Raw genomic sequence first — 20,132 nt, forward strand, 5'->3', positions numbered from 1 at the left:
TTGGAGGAGCCTTGGGGAAGTTCTTACGGAGCTGCCGTGCACACAGGGGTAATAATAGCTCCAGAGCGTGCACACAGGGGTAATAATAATACTTGCCTCTTGCCTTGTGGAGTTGTGAGGAATAACTCCGTTCGTATAGGAAAGACCCTGAAAATGTTCAGAATATACTTTATTTTTTTTTAAAATTTTTATTTATTTATGATAGCCACACAGAGAGAGAGAGAGGCAGAGACACAGGCAGAGGGAGAAGCAGGCTCCATGCACCGGGAGCCCGATGTGGGATTCGATCCCGGGTCTCCAGGATCCTGCCCTGGGCCAAAGGCAGGCGCTAAACCGCTGCGCCACCCAGGGATCCCCCCAGAGTATACTTTAAATTGATTTCTTTGAATAACCTGCTGGGTGTATTCATTCAAAAAAGGAAACTTGTGCTGCTGAAGCAATATTTTTTTTAAATCCTTTTTTTTAAAGAAAAGAATTCATATGCTTTGTAACATATTAAAACAGATATGAAAAAAAACCCCAGATATGATAGAAACTATTTTGAGGGGAATGACTGGAAGAAAAGAGGCTCCTGGTATGCAGATAAATGGTCTTTATCATGGTCTGATTGGTACCATGAGGTTGCTTATTTAGTATTTATCAGCTGTGTACTTTTGATTTATGTATGTTTTATGGTAATAAAAAGCTAAAAAACACAGATGTATTTAAAGTAAAAAGTGGATGTCCCTCACTTTATTGATTTCCTCCATATTCCACAAATTCGAGTTAATCGTTACACTTTAGTGCACTTCCTTTCAGACTTTTGTTTCTATACATGTGTAAGTGTAAGAACTATGTGAGGTTAAAATTTATTTTTATTTTACACTTGTTTTTATTTTGATACTTTGTATCTTCAATACTTTCCACATCAGTGCATATGATTTTGGATCTCCTATTTAATTAATGTGTATGTTTTATAATTTAACTGTTCTCTTTTTAGTATATATTTAGGTTGCTTGCAGATTTTTACTATTACAAAGAGTGTTGCTGTGGTGGTTTTTATATAACTCTCTGTGTATCTACCCAAAATTCCTGTAGGTAAAACTCTAGACATAGAATTAATAGGTGGAAGAATATGTGTATATTACATAGATTGTGCCAAAACATTTTTTCAAAAAAGTTACAACACCTTGCATCCCTATGATGATGCTTGCCTGTTTCTCATAAAAGCCAAGAACAAAAATTTATGCTTAATTGAACATGGTAATTGTGCTCTGATTCATAAGGAGGCTTATAGTATAGTAAATTCCTTGAGACTCGTACACCAATTGGAAGAGTTCACTGATGAGAGCAAATAATTGTATTAACCCCATGTATAACAAATCTAAGTTATATATAGTTAATATCTCACTTAAGAGTTGTTAGAACTGAGTTATATGAATAATTATTGTATATATTCATACTTCTTTAATTGGTAGGAAGAGAAAAACAGTAACTCATGTTTGTGACATGTTTTCACTTAGTATAAAATATTATAAGAATTATTAGGAGAAATGGCTCTAACTCAGATATTGTTGATGAGAATTTATGAGGAGTTATGTATTATTATTCTATTAAGAGCCAACTATGTGCCAGGCATGATTCTAATCACCTTACTTTTATTACTATAGTTTTTTTTTATTACTATAGTTTTTAACATGTAAGTGAAAGGTATTGACATTGTATTATTAGAAAAGAGGTTACTCCATTCTGAATATATGTGGATAATTATTACTGTATATCAAAATATTGGTTGTCTTATCAATGTATTAATTTGCAAATCTCTGAAATGTTATAATCTGTTTAATGTGCAAATTAAAGTTAATGTATCAAAGTCCAGAGAATTGCTACTCAAGTCCCGGCTAAAGTCGTATGATACATGAAGTTTAAAATGAAGTGTATTAATCAGTTGACTTTATTCTTAGAGTCTACACTGTAGAAAGTTCTGTGTCCAGAATATTTAGCTCCTACAATTTCTGGTTAATTAAGATTCTGGTTAACCTTTAGTGGTTATCTATTGCATTAAAGGAGTAATCCAATTCAAAATAGCTAACTTATTCCTCTAGCATTGGATAAATATGGCTATCAATTTTTGTGGGTTTTTTTCCCGCAGAATTTCCTGTTATTCTAAGGGATTCAATAGGACTTATGCACATAAAACTGAAAATTATATTACTATGGGGAAACTTCTTTGTGCCTTTGAGAAGGAACTCTCTTGCTAACTTAAGTACTATATGTGTGTAGAATAGCTAACATTTTCCTCCCAAGAAATTTCATGTATGCAGTTAAAACACTCTTAAATTGATTAAGGATTTGTTATATATTTCCAGAAGCACTCAAGAGTACTTTTATGGTTATAAGAGTAGAGTGCATTAGAATGCCAGAAACCAGCGAATACGCAAGAGGCCTTCAAAACCATGCCCAACATTCCTGACTGTACCATATAAACATGTGGGGGCAGCCTGGAAAAACAAAACAACTCCCTACCCCCCAAAAATAGGTAAACCTATGATGATAACACTTCAACTGGCTTGAATATTAATTTGACACTTTTTCTGTTAGAAGTAATTTTTATGACTTAGCAAATGGAATGGAGAAGTAATAAATATGACTGGTATTTATTTTTCAGATATCCTTTTACATTAGATTTGACTAGTTACCTTTATACTTTTTGGAAAGCGTATTATGCAACTACCGCAGTATTTTGCCTATTAATCAGGGAAGCTAAAAAAAATTTTATAAATGTTGAATCAATACCGTCACTGCTGTGAGGGAATTGAATTTCAAGCAATATACTCTTTTTATAGGGTGAGAAACTGAAGTATGGAGAAATTACAAGGTTTTCCCAAAGCCATACATTGAGTCATGGCAGGCATGGAAATCTACGATTCCATTTGCTTGATTGAACCTGCAACTTCATGAAACTGAAATTATCTATTTCCTGACTTGTGCCTTAGGAGTGTTTCCTTATTTACCTATTTGTTTATTTGCTAGTCCATTCATTCACTCATTAATTTATACATTATATAGGAGTCCATGTTTTTTCAAGATACAGTCTTGACATAGGGAGTGCAAATAATATTTGAATTTATATATCTTAGATGTTTTCTTCAAAGAAACATTGTATTTTTTTCATGACCATGCAAGAGAAAATAAGGCATTAAACAATAAATTGGACTATCCAAGTGTGTGCCACAGAAGTTCTATGAGAAGCACCTGAAGCCTCTTAAGGAACTAATATAGTTTGGGGCTTGAAGAAGGAGTAGGCTGTGGCCCTAGCGAGGCCTGGAGCACAGAATGATGGCCAGAAGAAACCACACTACCCTTCAAGAGTATGGAAAGGACCAGTGTCCACATCCCTACAATCTCTCACATTTAGTTTGATCAAGAGGGGACAAATTATTCTGCTTCTCTGTCATTTTCTGGAGTTTCAAGTCTCACACTTTTAATTCTTATTTATTGTGATCTTTTCCTTAATAGTTTAACCAGTTTTTTTCCCAAGCTTTCTTCACTCCCACTTTTTTCCCCCTAAGCTATAAGAGTCATATTTAAAGAAAGTAGTATTTTTCTGGGCCAGACCTCACTTTTCTTTGATTGAACAGCTGGTCCATAAGTAACTTCAAATGAGGAAAGTATCCAGTACCTTCCCCCAGCACCATACCCCTGTAAGAAAGGATCCAAATAATACACCATCTGCCCTCTACCTCTTCTACAGAATTTAGTGACATTTTTTTTTTTTTTTTGGTTGGCTTGTTTATTTTCTTGTTCTTTGCTTGCGGCCCTGAGACTTAGTACTCAGACTTAGCTCCAGCCTTATGGCTCACTAGCTCTTTCCTTGGAAGAGTTCTTTCCCAGGAGGCTCCTCAGGCCTAAGAGCATTTGGAACCCTGGGAGCCTAACCCATAGATTTTACAAACAAGCTCAGGCACATCCAAGTCTTGGGCAAAGTAGACCTTCCAGTAGCTTAAACATTAGTTTTTTTTTCCTTTAATTTTCCCAAAGAATAGTTAGGTCTTCAACAAACCAGCAAACATGGGGATCCCTGGGTGGTTCAGCAGTTTAGCGCCTGCCTTCAGCCCAGGGTGTGATCCTGGAGTCCCCGGATCGAGTTCCACATTGGGCTCCTTGCATGGAGCCTGCTTATGTCTCTGCTTCTCTCTCTGTGTGTCTCTCATAAATAAATAAAAAAAAACTTAAAAAAAAAAACACCAGAATCCTAAGGTAATTCGTTCTCACTGCTTTGAAAATTTATTGCCATTAATTTCCATTTCAGCTAATTGGATTTCCTTTTCATTTTTGTCTGGGAATAAATGTGATATTTGGTATACGTTAATGCTGATCTGTAATAATTTAATGTCAATTTATAATTGAATGTTTTAAAAATAATGATGCCCTATGACCTGGTTCATATCTGTCTTCCATTTAATGCATTTCCTAGGCAATTACACATTTCCAGCGATTGTGGCTGAGTGCGTTCTCCCATAATCCCTGTTGGGAAACAAGGACTTTATTTTGTTAAAGATGTGGTCTTATTTTTTTTTAATCTTTTTTTTTTAAGATTTTATTTTATTTATTTATTCATCAGAGAGAGAGAGAGAGAGAGAAAGAGAGAGAGTGAAAGCGAGAGAGGCAGAGACACAGGCAGAGGGAGAAGCCTGCTTCTCTCCATGCAGGGATCCCGACATGGGACTCGATCCCAGGCCTCCAGGATCACGCCCTGAGCTGAAGGCGGCGCTAAACCGCTGAGCCATTGGGGCTGCCCAAAGATGTGGTCTTATTAACTAGGGGTATTTAACTTGAAGTAAAAAGATTTAGGGGTGACGTGAATGATAGCGCTCACTTAATATCTAACAGCCTGCCATATATATATATATTGATATTTTATTTATTTATTCATGATAGAGAGAGAGAGAGAGAGAGAGAGAGAGGCAGAGACACAGGCAGAGGGAGAAGCAGGCTCCATTCAGGGAGCCTGACATGGGACTTGATCCTGGGACTCCAGGACTGTGCCCTGGGCCAAAGGCAGGCGCTAAACCGCTGAGCCACCCAGGGATCCCCCAGCCTGCCATATATATTAAAGCAGGATTCCGCTTATGCTTTGTGTCTCTGGTGGGTAGAATAGAGTGGAAATTCTGAAAGGTAGATTTAAAAACTAATATACAAGGAAAAATGGAAAGAAGGAAAGAGAGGGAGGTGGTTCTATTACTGGTACTAAGATGTTTCAAATATTCTATCTATAGACACTCATATGATCAATTTGTAAATAAACCACACTTATTTTTGTATTACTCATGACCCCAAGACCAAGAAATAAGATTTTTTAGATTCCATTCATATCCTCTAAGTTTCTCTTGAAGTCAGAACATAGAGTAAGGAAGCACAATATGGAATTGAACAACACCAATTTTATTCGAGATATTGTTTTCTGAAATCTATCTTTACCCTTTAAAATGTTCTTGGATTTTTAGAAGCTATAATGACAGTGTTTTGTTAATGTGATTCTACTTTGAATGCAGTTATGAAGCCAGTGGAATGCTTTTATCCTCTGATGCTAAAGGGGAATTTATTGAGAGGGAAGAAGGTATTCTAATTTTTGTGGATCCAGCCTCAATTAAAACTCTGTAAAAAAAAATTTCAAGTGTCTGAAGTTTTAGGAAGGCAAGTGACATCATATATAATTAAATCCCTAACTAATATTCACTGTAGACACAATTCAAACAAGTAACTTGGCTCTGGATTAGTCAAATTTTTTGTAATATTTTATATCTCTTTGTGTTTACTTTGTTATATATTGGGTTCTGTACCACCCACAAAATAAAAAAAAAAAAGATGGCTCTAAGTTGTCACACCTTGATTCCTGAGAAATTGGTAATGTGGAAAATTTGAGAGAAAAATGAGTGTTTATGTTGTTATTGTTTGTTGCTATTAATTTCACTCAAGGGTCTGGATACTGAGTATTTTTGTTAATTTATTTACATCTTCTATTTTACAGATTTGCTATGTAATTCATTCATTTCTTTTTTAAGATTTCAGGGCATATACTAAGAAAACATTTTGTATAGCTTTTCCCCAAGTTTATGTATTTATTTTTTATAGTGTGATTCCTTCAACTTTCTTTCCTTTCCTTCTGTCTCTTTGTTTTAAGCATACTTACATTTTTCAGATTGTCCTATAATCTTAGATTTTGAATCCCAGTTTCCCTGTTGTTGCATCTGCTGTCTGTATTGTGTTTAGTGTCTTTATGTAGCTTATCATTTTTGATGAATTTGAGAATTTTGATGAATACTCTCAGAATCCTTTCTGTCCTATGGGATAATCTTGCATTTACATCCCCTGGCGTCTAGGGATTTCAAGCCTCTGGATCAGTCTTGATTTTAGTTTTTTGGTTTGAGGTTTCCATACCAGAAATGCAATAACAATTTAGAATTTGCATTTGAGCAAGACTGAGGGCTTGATTTTTTGATTTATCTCAAGTAATTATTTTCTTTTACTCTCTTCCCAAAGATTCCATCATAAGACAGGCTTCCTCACTGAGTCAGATGGTGGGCTGAGTTTTCTAGCCTTCTTTTGATAAAAGAGACAGAATTCTCAGATTTTCTTTTTATACATTGCCACTTTTATTTCCTGCCCATCTCCATCTCCATCGATGAAGATAATGACAACAGAAACAACACACTAACAAAAATATCTTTTCCTCTCATCTTTTCCATATGATACATTTTTCAGGAACCATGGTGTGACTCCAGCAAGTTATATTTGCCTTAGGAGTCATATTTATTTCCTATGTCCTTTTGATTTGTCTTTAATGTTATCCTGCATATCCACCTTTTCTCTAGGTGCCTTTCAGCCATCACATCAGTTCAGATTTGCTTGATTTCTTATCTAGATCTCTGTAACGGCCTTCAAGTTGCTCTTTAAATTTGATGACTATTAATCTTGTTTTTCAAAAAATCCAAAGTAGATATGTTGTAATTTTATGACACATCCTATCCTGTGTTCACATTTTAGTGATACCAAAATATAGTAATAATCAAGATTTGTTCACTAATAATCTAGTTTCTCACTCCTGCTTTAATGAATTCAAACTTCTTTTCTGAAAATATTTTCCTTTCTCTTTCACACACCCATCTATAATTCTGTTACCAGAAGCATCAATCTCTCAACACTAAAGAAACTAGTCACAACTTTGATGTTATGTAGAATGGCAAACTGAAAAGCAGTAAATGGTAATAATGTAGTTAAGATGTTCATTTTTATAAACTTAATGTAAGTTCAGAGAATTGGTCAAGGACTGGTGACTTTTGACTACTATCTAAGTATAGGTAGTTAATGCATCTTCTGGAGATCACTGATTAATATAATATTCTTAGTAGAGCAGAGTTAAAATCATTACATTTCCATAAGAAATTGTACTTACTGTACAGTAAAAATGTTAAAATGTTTTAATTCATTATATAGAAGGCAAAATAAAAAAGCAAATATTTTTCTCACTCTGTCATGAGTAATCAAATGGCTTGTATTTTTGAAGTACTGATTTTATTTAATTTCAACAAAATATAATACAATACATAAAATAGGAAGAGAATAATATTTAGAGGCATTCATGACCTATTGTAAGGCCATACCATTATCCAGTGGTAAAACAAGGACTCAGTACAGACTGTTTTATTTAGAGATGTTTATTCGGAATCACTACATTTATATTCCCACTAAGAAAACTATCTTTTGTACCTCTAGGATATCAAGAGGTGAATACTAAGTTTAGGAGCTATGTTTTAAAATTCTTTCAAAGTGTCAAATTTTCCTCAAGAGCGGCATAAAGTCATCAGATGTGTGTTAAGTAATACATAGGGTCAATATATTCTTCATCAGAAAAGTTTCCTAGGTATGGAAGAGAGGTTTATGGCTGAAAAAACAGACTATTGGAGCGAAAAGGCAAAAGTAGTTTTCCTGCCAGGCTACAGGTCAAACAGAGCTAGATGAACCATTACAGGGTACACACACACACACAAAAAAAAAGCTCAGCAGAATAATAGTGAAGTTTGGTTGGGAGGAGCAGCAGAGGCAGCACCTGAGCCTGCAGAGTCTGCCCAAGTGTTTGTAGGGGTAACAAGTTGCTCAAGCTCAGATTTCTTTCAGTTGTATCTCTGGGACCATCCAGTTATATGGGTCTGTGTTTCCTAGGATAACTAGCCAACCAGCAGCAATTATCAACACAAACAACATAGAAATACTTGGCTGGCATTGTTTGTCGGAAGTCAAGTGATCATCATTTATAATTCCAGGAAGACTATTGCCAAAAAATGAACCTATCTCTAATGACCCAGGTGATGATCATGAAATTAAGCTGGTGAGAATTATAGCATGAGAAATCAACCCCATTATTATTAAACATTTTGTGTTAAATGTGACTATTTTGCAAAGTTCACGCTCTACAAAACAGTTCAACATAGCTTGGCATCTAGTTTTTAGTTTGGTTTCATGGAAGGCAATTGAAGCTGCTCAGAGTGCTCATTACTGTTCACCCAGATCTGTCTCTTGGACACCTTTGCTGTTTTCCTTTTGTGCAAGTAGGGACAAGGGTCACGTGCATAGTCAAAGAATGCGCATGTCCACCTCTGAACAGTTGGCCGCAGGATTAGAGCTGCGTGTTCTTTGTTCTGTTGGCTTTCCTCATGGGCCTGCTGCCTGAGCTGCCAAGACTGGCCAGGGCTTGTCTCTGCTTCACAGACACATCAGTGGCATTGGAGGGCAGTGGAGGTACCTTGCTGTGCAGTATGTGAAAGCAGTGCCCTCTGGACAGTTGGCTCCAGCCATGATATCTGAATGATGTCAGGATATTGTAAGTTGTTAGACTTCCTGTACAATCGCAGTTTTATGTCGGGCAATATGCTTAATAAAAGAGGGAATTTAATTGAACACTGTGAGGATAGCTCATGAAATCCAAGGCAGAATTGAATAGCCAAGCAGCAGGAAGGGCACAGAAACAGTTGAAACTTCAGGAGTAATAAGATCCAGGTCCTTCAGTTTTGCCAGGACTTACTCACCATCCTCTCCTTTGCTGCTCTTTCTGGGTCACCTTCCTTCTGTTGCTCCCTCCCTAACAGACCAGGTTTTTCCACACATCTATAAAGAGTGCCCAAGTTTGTTTGGTTTTATAAGGATTTTATTTATTTATTTATTTATTTATTTATTTATTTATTTAGAGACGGCATGAGCAGGGGTGGGGGGAGAGAGAATCTTAAGCAGACCCCTCACTGAGCGAGGCGCCTGATGTGGGGATCCGTATCATGATCCCGAGATCATGACCTGAGCTGAAATCAAGAGTCAGATAGCAGACTGAGTCCCCCAGGTGCCCCAGGAGTTTTATATCCGAGTGATTTTGCCACTAAAGGAGGACCACCAGCCTGTTACATTCCCAGGCTCACATCCTAAGCGATAGGAAGGAATTGTGATGCATCATTAGATACAAGTAATTTGGTGTAACTGGAAAGAACTGTGTCGTCTAAAGGGTTATGTACTGAATTCCAAATTTGGATCAGTGTAGTTATAATATGGGCTCATGTGGGCAAACACAGTATGTTTTTGGAAATGTATTTGCCCTTTGAAAAATCTAAAAGTGAAGCCATAGATTAGCCATTCTGAATGACAGAATGTAATAGAAGGATACCCTCTCCTGGCCCAGGAAATTTTGCACATGCACATAGATTATTCAGTGCCCCCACCTAAGTTTAAAGGGGGCCTTGTCAATAGTTATGGGTATCTATCCATGCACCTCCCTCCACATCTCTGGATCTGCACTGGGTTTGGGACCGGAGTTTGGGCAGCCATGTAAAATGCGGTCTCATATCTTTCCCTAAGGCATGTGGATCATGGGTAGGTGTTATATTCCTTTCCCCACTCCCTTCTTTGTGTGGCAGCAGAGCCTGTAGTGGGCATATACCGCCCCCCCCCCCCATCCCCCCAGGAGACTCTGGGGCAGTCCCAGCCTTTGACTGTGAGCTCTGTGCTGTGTGCTGATTGTGTTGGTAGTGCTAAGGATAAGGGAATGGCAAGTACAGTGGAACGGAGCCCAGGGAGAAGGAAGGTGAAGCTCTCCCACTGGGGATAGGCAGAAGGCCCTAGGGAGCAGAGACAGCTGACTAGGGGTTATCTTTCATGGGATTCTTCTAGATACAGCCACAACTTCCGGTAGGACCAATGAAAGAATGTCTGGTTTATCCTAAAGGTAGGGTAAAGCTCTGACTTGTTTTAAGAAAATCCAATTATATCTCTACTGTAAAGCATCTCTCTAGTGGCACTGTGCAAAGTCAAGTCCAGGGAGCAACTCTGGAGAGAAGGTGCTGCTCAGGAGGCCGTGGCTCCCCTCTGGGCAAGGGCCATGGATGGCTTGTGTTGATGTCATGGCAGTGAGGAGAGAAACATGGAGAGATTTGAGTGAACTCTGTGGGATACTGACAGCACTTTGTAACTTAGGGAATTGGACAGGGGTAGGCAAGGAGTCTGTGACAAAGCCCAGGTCTCTGGCTTTAATGGCTGGACAGAGGCTGTGCCATGTGTGCACATCATCCAGAGGTGTAGTATTCCCATGTGCGGCTGTGGTCCTTGTCCCGTGCCAGCCTTGGCACAGAGAGCCGCCCCCTTCACGTTCATGTTTACTCAGCCAGAGGAAAGCAGGCCTGGACAATCTAGTTTTCACTGAAGCTTTTGTTAGAAAGGCAGATCTTGAGGGTGAGGGCTGCATCACACACTCTACAAACTTCTCACGTCTCTCTCAACATCTTCTTTTTCCCTTTGCTGTCTCCACCACCTGGACCAGGCCTCAGTACCGTGTTCCATTTCTGAGGATTTTCCTATGACTTGAGAGATGAATCTCATTATATATTTAAACCAGAAGAATTGTTGGTTTTTTAAATTCTAATTGTCTAAGACAGAAGACTTTTGTAGCTCACTTCTAGAGCAGGGTTGAAGAAAATGATATCATCATCCACTCTCTCTGTATACTGAGAACCTGACTGCAGGAGAAATAATCTAACATGAAATGGGTGGGGTTGCTATTATTCCTTTTTGAATTCACCTTTTCTGGGGGAATGGCCTTGAAATAGAGCTGGGAACTAGATTATTGCCTCATAAAACAGCAAGAGGTTATTGTTATTCCTTAATTTTATATCTTTATTATGAGGTAATACTTCTCTTACTTGATTTGAAGAGTGTTCTTGTCTTTTTCTCATATATTTGTGAAAATGAAATGTTAAGAGATTTAGCATAACAACCATTGCTAAATTATGATGTAAAATAATACTGTGTCTGCAATTAGGCTAGGTAGTTTTACTTGGTTCAATAATATAAAATCACTGGGCTCATAATATTTTAGTACCTTAGTGTGTTTGGCAAAAAAAGAAATTCATGTTACCGTAAAGAAGTTAAACTAAGTAGCAATCTCAAATTTAAGGAAACATAAAGCAAAGTATTATGTTGTAACATGGAACATTAATGCAAATAGCTCCCCAACTGGAACGTTAAATAGATTCTCAATGGGCGGTTAACAGAAAAAGGCTGGTTTTTTCTTAAATCTCTTATGTTCCAACATCTTTACTGAAGTTTTAATTTTTAGTTTCATTTGAGTTATTACCAGTGTCCTGAGATGGTAGTCCTTCCAGAAAATGATTACTTCTTTCCTAATGATCTATATTCTTAATTTGTTAGCTATCCTTTATGAAACAGATATGACATTTAAACCTTGATGACGTCTTAAAAATCATTTTAGTGTGGTAACTATACATATGTTGTAGGTTGAATTGTATCCCCTAAATTCTAACCCCCTTACCTGTGAATGCGATCTTACATGGAAGTAGTGTCTTGGCAGAAGGAATTAAGTTAAGATGATGTTTTAACTGGATTAGGGTAGATCCTAATCCAATGGCTGGTTACTTATGGGAATAGGAAAATTTGGACACAGAGGCACACACACAGAAAGCCAAGTCAAGAGACGCATGGGAAGAATATTGTTGACCATAGAAGCAAAGATTGGAGTGATGCATCTACAAGCCAAGGGATGCCAATCTTGTTGGCAACACTAGAAACTAGGAAGAGACTAGGAATGATCTTTTTCTAGAATCTCCAGAAGGAGCATGGACCTGATGGCACCCTAATCTAGGACTTCTTGCTGTCAGAACTATGAGAGAATGAATTTCTATTGGTCAGAGCCACCCGGTTTGTGATACTTTTTAAGAATAGCAGCCTCAGGAATGCTTGGCCAGTCTGTTAACCAGGTAGCGAGGAGAAAATGCCTCTAAAAGAGATGACCTGCACAGTTCCATCTGGTAGGATGGAGGAAGAGTTGATGAGGTGGGCTGGTGTCAGTCTGAGCAAGGTCAGCATCAGCTGCACTTAACTGGGATGCGCCCACACCCAAGGTGAGCCTGACCTTAGTGGTCTTGGTCTCCTTGAAGAGAGGGGGCAGTACGCAGGGCCAAGGATGGGGACGGAGGACTTTAATGATAGGAGGAGCAAGCAAGTGCCCAAGAAGAATCAGGATGAGGATGAAAGACCCAGATTGGATGTGGGGAGCCAGTCCTTAAGGAGCAGGGGAGAGGGGAGATGAAAGACAGCAGAGACGTGAGGCAAGAGGCAGAGCCCTGTTTTCCAATTGCCATTTCTCATGCCCATCCCCAGTACAAAAATAGTGTTGGTAAATCTTGAACTCCCTGCCTACTTAACTTCCTGAGTCGAAATGCATGCTGCCACACCTTTCACAGTGCTTCGTGTTTACCCTTCCTTATCATTTCATATATGCTGTAAAATTGTGCTGTTCTTTTGAGCGATGCTTTTCTGGTCTTGGAGTATACTTAATCAGTGTCATATGGAGACTGTCACATTACATATATACAAGTTACATCACTGTTTTATGACTTTTAACTCTTAGGATTGAAAAAAAAACCTTTAATCTACATGTCTGGGTGTTCTGTCCATAAAACAATTTAAAATTATACTTCTAATTTCGTTTGTGATTTAAAAAAAAAGATTTTATTTACTCATGATAGACACACAGAGAAAGGCAGAGACACACAGGCCGAGGGAGAAGCAGGCTCCCGTCTGAGCAGGGAGTCCAATGCAGGACTCGATCCCAAGACCCCGGGATCATGAACTGAGCCCAAGGCAGATGCTCAACCATTGAGTCACCTAGGTTACACCTCCTTTGTAATTTTTAAAATGTCTTTTATTCTAATAAGGGAATTAATAGGGTTGTTGTAGAAAATAATTGCAACACAGAAAAGAAAGCCACGTCTACCTGGCTTGTAGTAGGGAATGTAAATGAATGGATGTATGTAAAATGGAGCAAAAAACCATCATATGTTGAATTTCAGTAAAATGGGGAAAATGTTTCTGCAGGACACTTACTAGAATACTTTCACTTAAATTATATCTTCAGAGAATTCTGATGTCACTAAAACATTACTTCAAGTGTGAGTTTAGTAGTTTATATCTAATTTATGCCCATAAGAAACACCTTTTTTTACATAAATCTTTTTTAATCTCATATTCTTTTTATTTTTAAAATTACTATTTAAAGGGCCACAACTGTATCATTGCTATTTTAAATTGCACTTTATTTATTAATGAATTTGAATATTGTTTTGTGGTGGTAGACCATTTTTCTGTAGAGGTGTGTGTGCATTTCTGTTTACATTGTAAGAAGGAGCATTAGCCTCTTTTGTTTGATATTTGTGCAGATATTTCTTTTTGTATTTTCATGTATCTTTTAATTTTATTATTTTTTGATGTGTTGTGAGGTGATTCAAGAGGTTGTTTGGCTCTTTTGTTTTATATTCCATTATTTTTATGAAATTCTTTTCCATTTAGGAATTAAAAGAAATTATGTCTATTTTTCTAGAGTTTTTTTTACACTTCAGTTTGCCTGGAGATTTTTAAATATATGGTATGGAGTAAAGATGAACTTGTTTTAAATAATTAACTGATGGTCTCACTATGGTTTGTTAATGAATTGTCCTTCCCATATATGTTTGTAATGCCTTCTTTATTGTAGTAATGTTATTTTTGTTTCCTATTTAAAGTTGAGCATGTATTTTATGAAACTGAATAATAATCATCTGATAATTCGGACAAAATTTCCTTTATAGCAAGCTATAAGATACACACTGTATTTTCTCATTTCACATGCTTTAGAAAGTGAACAATTAATGCGAACTTTAATTTTTTATCTGCCAATTGCTTAATGGCAGATCTCTTTCAGCAAAATAGTGTATATTAAGTGTTTATTGCAGACTGTGTCTCCAAAATTGTCCTCAGATGTTATTGTTTATTTGTAGTATTCCTTAGTAGCTGTTCATGAATTCCAGTTTTACTGTGATTTTCAAGATCATTAGGTCTATAAAATATGGAGATAATATTAATGAGTTTTGTTCTTTGAAAGTAATCGATTACCCACTATTACATAAATCATAATATGCTTTGGTAATTTGAAAATAAATAAAAAAGATAAATTTTTCAGTTTTTTTCTTTGTTTCCTTCTTTTTGTTTTAGATAGTCCACTTTTAATTGAAAGAAGCTGCTTCTACCTGGGGGTGGCAGGAGAAGTGAGAAAACCACATGGAAGACTCCCAGGACTTAAATGAGCAATCAGTAAGTCTTAATATGGTCTCAAGTTTGCTGACAAAAGTTGTGGCAAAACTACTCAAAATCATACTAAAAGAAATATATTATAAAAATCAAGAGCTTTGTTAAAAAATATATAGAATATATATAAATATATATATTCTGTATCATATTATTATTATTGTATTCTATATTATATTATTATTATATATTCTATGTTACATTATTCTACATTATATATAGAATATATGTATATATTCTATATATAAAATGGCCTTGAAATCCCTTCCAAGGCCATAAAACAGACCTTTGGAAATGTATCCGGTTCCTGTTTAATGATGTCACATTTTGAGGACTCCCTTGATCATCTGCTTATAAAGCCAGTGATAGAAAGACTAGGGCATTTAAATCATGCTAATAAGTGTTTTCGATGATCTAAACTGTTTTGCACACCTCCTTTATTTGGTTTTATTCCAAAAGTGCTTTGATAGCGTATATGTTGTTGACTGTCAGAAGCATAACAGGAGAAGGTGTATTACCAGCATGCCTATTGCTCATTTCAAGGATGGCAGCCATAGTCCTCATGTGCCCTCATGGGCTTCCTTATTTTGCTAGTTCTTTGTAGAGTAAAGAACACACAAGATTGGTGGCAGCCACTCTAAGATTCTGATTTTTCAAAGGGAAAGCGTTTATATGGCTTTTGCTCCTAACTCATTTAGTAGTGTCTCCATGGAATGAATTCTTTAATGTGTGGAACTGAAGTCAGCAGGAGGTCTTTCCTCACACTCCCACACTACTGCCAACTGTGGCCCAAGCTCCTCTGGGATCCCACAGACAACTAGTGATACCACGAGTAAGGAGAGGAGACATGGGAGTCTACCAAGTGTGTGCTATGCAGATTGATGCTATTCTTTAGTAGCTTCGATGACCATGACTTGATCTTAGAGTCTACTGTTTCTATTAAGTAACAGAAGACAGTATGTTTGTGTATAATAATGTGGTTCCAGAAAATACTTCTATGATGAACTTAGTTTTGAAATACAGAGGAATATATATGCTCTGGTGTATATATGCCATTTCAAGTTAATTTTTTAAAAAGATTTTTAAATTTATTCATGAGAGACACAAGAGAGAGGCAGAGACACAGGTAGAGGGAGAAGCAGGCTCCCTGCGGGGAGCCCAACTCGATCCTGGGACCCCGAGATCATGCCTGAGCCAAGGCAGACGCTCAACCACTGAGCCACCCAGGTGTCCCAAGTTAATTTATTTTTTAAAATATTTCATTAAAAAGATAATAACCAAGTCATTAATTTACAAACTGACAACAACCATTGTCTAATTTCATTGTATATTATCTTAAATAAAGTAAAATTATTTAATTTTACATGGCAACATTATAGAAAAATGTAACACAAAATATAAAACCATAAAAGTACTAAAAAAAAATCTATCAAATGGTAGAGATGTTCTTCTTCAAAAGTTGCCTGACTAGACAAAGAGCTGTTAGGAGGCAGGGGCTTCAAAGTAGTTATATTTTAAAATGCTGGTTATCATGGTGTGGACGCTAACGTAATGGATGATAGCATGATGATGTCACCCTGCCATTGCATGTTTATGGATCTTGGTGGCCTCAGGTCTGTCAGTGAGACCTTGTACACATCTGAGTGAATAGTGTCATTTAGTGGTGCTGCTTCATGAAAGGGCTGCTGTTGATCTACACTTTGTTCTAACACACTGAGGCACTGAGCATTTCTTAGTGGTTGGGGTGTGCATGTGCGTGTGCGTGTGCGTGTGTGTGTGTGGTTGGCCAGCTGTCCCTGTTATCCAGAGACTCTGGGGTTGCCTGGGACATGGAACTTTCAGAGCTAACGCAAGTGCTGTCCCTGCAGACTGGCATGGTTGATCTAGTTGTGTGTGCATCCTCAAGAATGAATACTTGTTTTCAGTGTAGTGGAGGTTAAAAAGAATATGTTTTTATGTTTAACATTAGAGTGAGGTTATTACACAAGATGCTTCATAGGACCTTTTACAAAGTGAAACCCAGTATTTGTAAATCCTACATAGTTTCCTCCAGTGTTATTTTAGGGTTATGGCACTCAGCATTTAAATTTTCTTTTTTAAGTTCCTGGTGTTGGTAATGTGCAGCCAGGTTTGGAAACTAGAAATGTAGTGTGACCTTCTGGCTTCTCAGCTCAAACTCAGCTACCGAATTTGTAGTGAGAATGGGGGAGATTTTGAGAAAAGGAAAGAATGCTCTACGCGCCCCCGCTCTCACCACCCTGTCCCCCCCTCCCCACTTCACATTGAACTCTCCACCTGAGGGTTATCATCTCAGAGTCAAACTATGAGCTCCTGATCTGTGGAATGGTTTGATAGGCCATCAAAGAGCATTTACTTCTGGTTAAAACACAGGAAGCTTGTAGTTTGTGTCAAGTGTTAATGACTTGGGGCTTTGATACTACAAACATTGTAAAGCCTTTCTCCTTTAGCGTCCTTAGACTCAGAACATATAGGCAATCTGTGCATCTTGTACACAGACAGAGGGACCCTGGGGATTGTTAATGGCTTGCCCATGATGCCAGGGCTAGTAAACGGCAGAGTTGGGACTTCACACAGATCTTCTGACTCCAAGTCCAAAGCTCGTTCCAGAACACCAATATGCCTTAGGGCTTTGGGGTTTTCGTATTTTGACGTTAATCACTATAGAAATGTCAAAAAAATTTGAATCAACCCCTTTACATTGAAATGATTTCTATTTGAGTGACATCTTTAAATGACATTAAATATTACAGAATATGTTTCAAATATTTTGAAAAATGATAGTTAGCCTTTATTAAGATATAGAAAACATAGAATAGAGTTTTAAAAAGTTCATAATAAGATGAAAGAGAATTTGCTCATATCATAGAAGAATTCTTTCTCTAGGCATAGACATAACAGTGGTTGCCAGTTACTGCACATAGAGACTGAATCTAGCATTTTCCATATTCTTTCTCCAATCCTTATTGTCTTGTGATGTAATTGTTATAGTCACCATTTTACAGATAAGGAAACTATGGCTTGGAGAATATCAAGGTCACACAGCTGTTATGTAGCAGAGATTAGAACTGAACCCACTTTTATCTGGTCCTAAAACCTGTAATGGATTTTGCATGATACAGCATAGTATAGTGGGTAAGGACTTGAGGTGAAATCAGAAATCCCTGATACTTAAATACTTTGTAACCATTAGGAAGGTACTCAAACTCTTCAAGTATAATAAAAATAAATTATATGAAAGTTATATGAAAGGCTTAGCAATAGAAACTTGGTAAATGTTAGCTGTTGTTACAATTATCTGACATACTCAAATGGTCTTTAAAGAGTATGCATTCATTCTGGCATATCAAATTACCTTCTTGCAGACAGCCCTGCCTGGAGGTACATAGTACATAGGTTTATAATCTCAGCATATGAAAACTGAACTCACAAGCTCTCCTCTCTCAATTTTTCTTCCTTTCTCTTTTACTCCAGTACTTCTCATCTCTGAGGATGCATCCTCAACTATAGAGTAGATTAAGTCAGAATGCAGAGATTTGCCCTTCTTTCCCTCATCCCCATTTCAAACTCCTGTCTATTCTTAATTTTTAATATCTCTCAAAGCTGTTCTCTCTGCTCCAGCTCTTATTTTGGATCTCTGTTTTATCTCTTGACTGTCTTTTTCCGCTTTAAGTTTGCTTCTAGAGTGGTCTTTCTGAAATACATAGCTGATCATGTTGCTGCTCTACTTACTATCCTTCACAGGCCCTGCCTTACCCTCAAGAGAAAGTCCCAAGTGTGCAGTAAAGCACACAGACTCAGTTGCGTATCTGTATCTCTCCAGTATTATTTCTGGCTTCTTTTGGTTCTTGGAATCTTGCAGGTTCTCTGTGCCTTTGCCAGCCCTATAGCCTCTTCCCAGAAGGGCCTCTGTTCCACCCAGGTAGTTTGTAAATCTGGAAGACTCAGGATGGGTTTCACTCCTTCCGACATTGCCCCTGTCCTCCCCAGGCTGCTAGCCACACTGGGTCAGGGGCCTCTCCAATGTGCTGCCCATGGCATTTACCTCTATCCCAGGACTTAGCCCACAGAACTGAAATCTTATCTGTTTATTTACCTCTCTACTGGATTATAAACTATTTAAGAGTAATAGTCTTGTTCATCTTGTATCCTTCTTAGCACAATTCTTGCTGACACTTAATGAATATTTTCTTCAAAAGCTTTTATATATTGTTACATACTAAGGTATGTTATTGAATAGCCTGATGAATTTTAAAAAGCCAAAATGTTATTCTCATAATGGATTACTGACTCATGAATTCATGTTTCACTTACATTTAAAAAAATTTCACATAACATATGATACTCATTTAATAGCATGTAATCAAAACAGAGTTGGCTCTTAAATAATTTTTTTGCATTTTATCTGGATCTTATTTTGCAGTCTGGCTGAAAGCATCTAGGGAATTTTAAGAGGTCAGCAATTAGAGTAAGGTTTAGTTTTCATATCTGTCTGAAATTCCATATTAGAACCTCCTAATTATTTAGAAGTAATTTTACACCAATTATAGCTTACTACAGTCTTTAAGTAAGTGTTGTTAATAGAAATAAATATGAATCTAGGTGATACATAGTGCTATCTGTATTAATAAACCGTGATACTGGGAAATATGTTCTCCGTATTCAAATAAAGGCTGAGCAATATTTATTGTTTTTATAGCTTCTATACTATGCTTACATATTGAGATATTTTGAAGTCCTGTTTTGATGGTAAATATTCACAGATTTTTTTTCTCATCTGATTCATTCATATCAAAGTGAGAGGGACTATTTCCTAAATTTATTGTCAAACTATAAGTTTGGAAAAAAACTACTGCTTGTGAATTTTAAGTACTGTATGTTATGGAGGAAAACATTAGTGGCTGCTGAATAGAGTGAGGGAGAATGAAGAAGTTTTTTTTACTGTAGGATAGCATTTCCTAATATTAGACATTAAGGGCCTGAATATTCCTACATATGTCAACATGTTACACTTAACTTGAATCACTAAACTCCTATTATTGATAATATATTTCACATACATTGGATCCCTATTATATAGATGTCGCAGCAGTATTTTTAGAAGTTCATATATATTTGTAGATACTAATAATATTTATTTATTTTTGCATCAGACCTGCTAACTTAATAATACAAATTAAAATTCTAGAGTTGGGCAGCCCCGGTGGCTCAGCGGTTTAGCGCCGCCTTCAGCCCAGGGCCTGAGCCCGGAGACCCGGGATCGAGTCCCACGTCGGGCTCCCTGCATGGAGCCTGCTTCTGTCTCTGCCTGTATCTCTGCCTCTCTCTCAATCTCTGTCTCTCATGAATAAATAAATAAAATCTTAAAAAAAAAAATTCTAGAGTTAATTTAATGAATTAATCTCTTTTCTCAGTTTTATCTCCCTTAGAATATTAAATGATTTTAGATTATTCCTCAG

General features: G+C 37.1%; 1 protein-coding gene across 11 annotated transcripts in view; it reads left to right on the plus strand.

Moving 5' to 3' along the window:
- The window catches only part of EYA4 (EYA transcriptional coactivator and phosphatase 4), a 304,845-nt gene that overhangs the window by 48,918 nt on the left and 235,795 nt on the right, over positions 1 to 20,132 (plus strand). For all 11 annotated transcript variants that reach the window (XM_077893629.1, XM_077893626.1, XM_077893632.1 and 8 more), the window contains exon 2: positions 14,563 to 14,661. In XM_077893629.1, coding sequence (XP_077749755.1) covers positions 14,629 to 14,661 — 33 coding nt within the window. In that variant the 5' untranslated portion in view covers positions 14,563 to 14,628. The remainder of the gene's footprint in view (positions 1 to 14,562; positions 14,662 to 20,132) is intronic.

Source organism: Canis aureus, chromosome 1 (genome assembly GCF_053574225.1).
Source record: "Canis aureus isolate CA01 chromosome 1, VMU_Caureus_v.1.0, whole genome shotgun sequence".
Classification (NCBI taxonomy): Eukaryota; Metazoa; Chordata; class Mammalia; order Carnivora; family Canidae; genus Canis; species Canis aureus.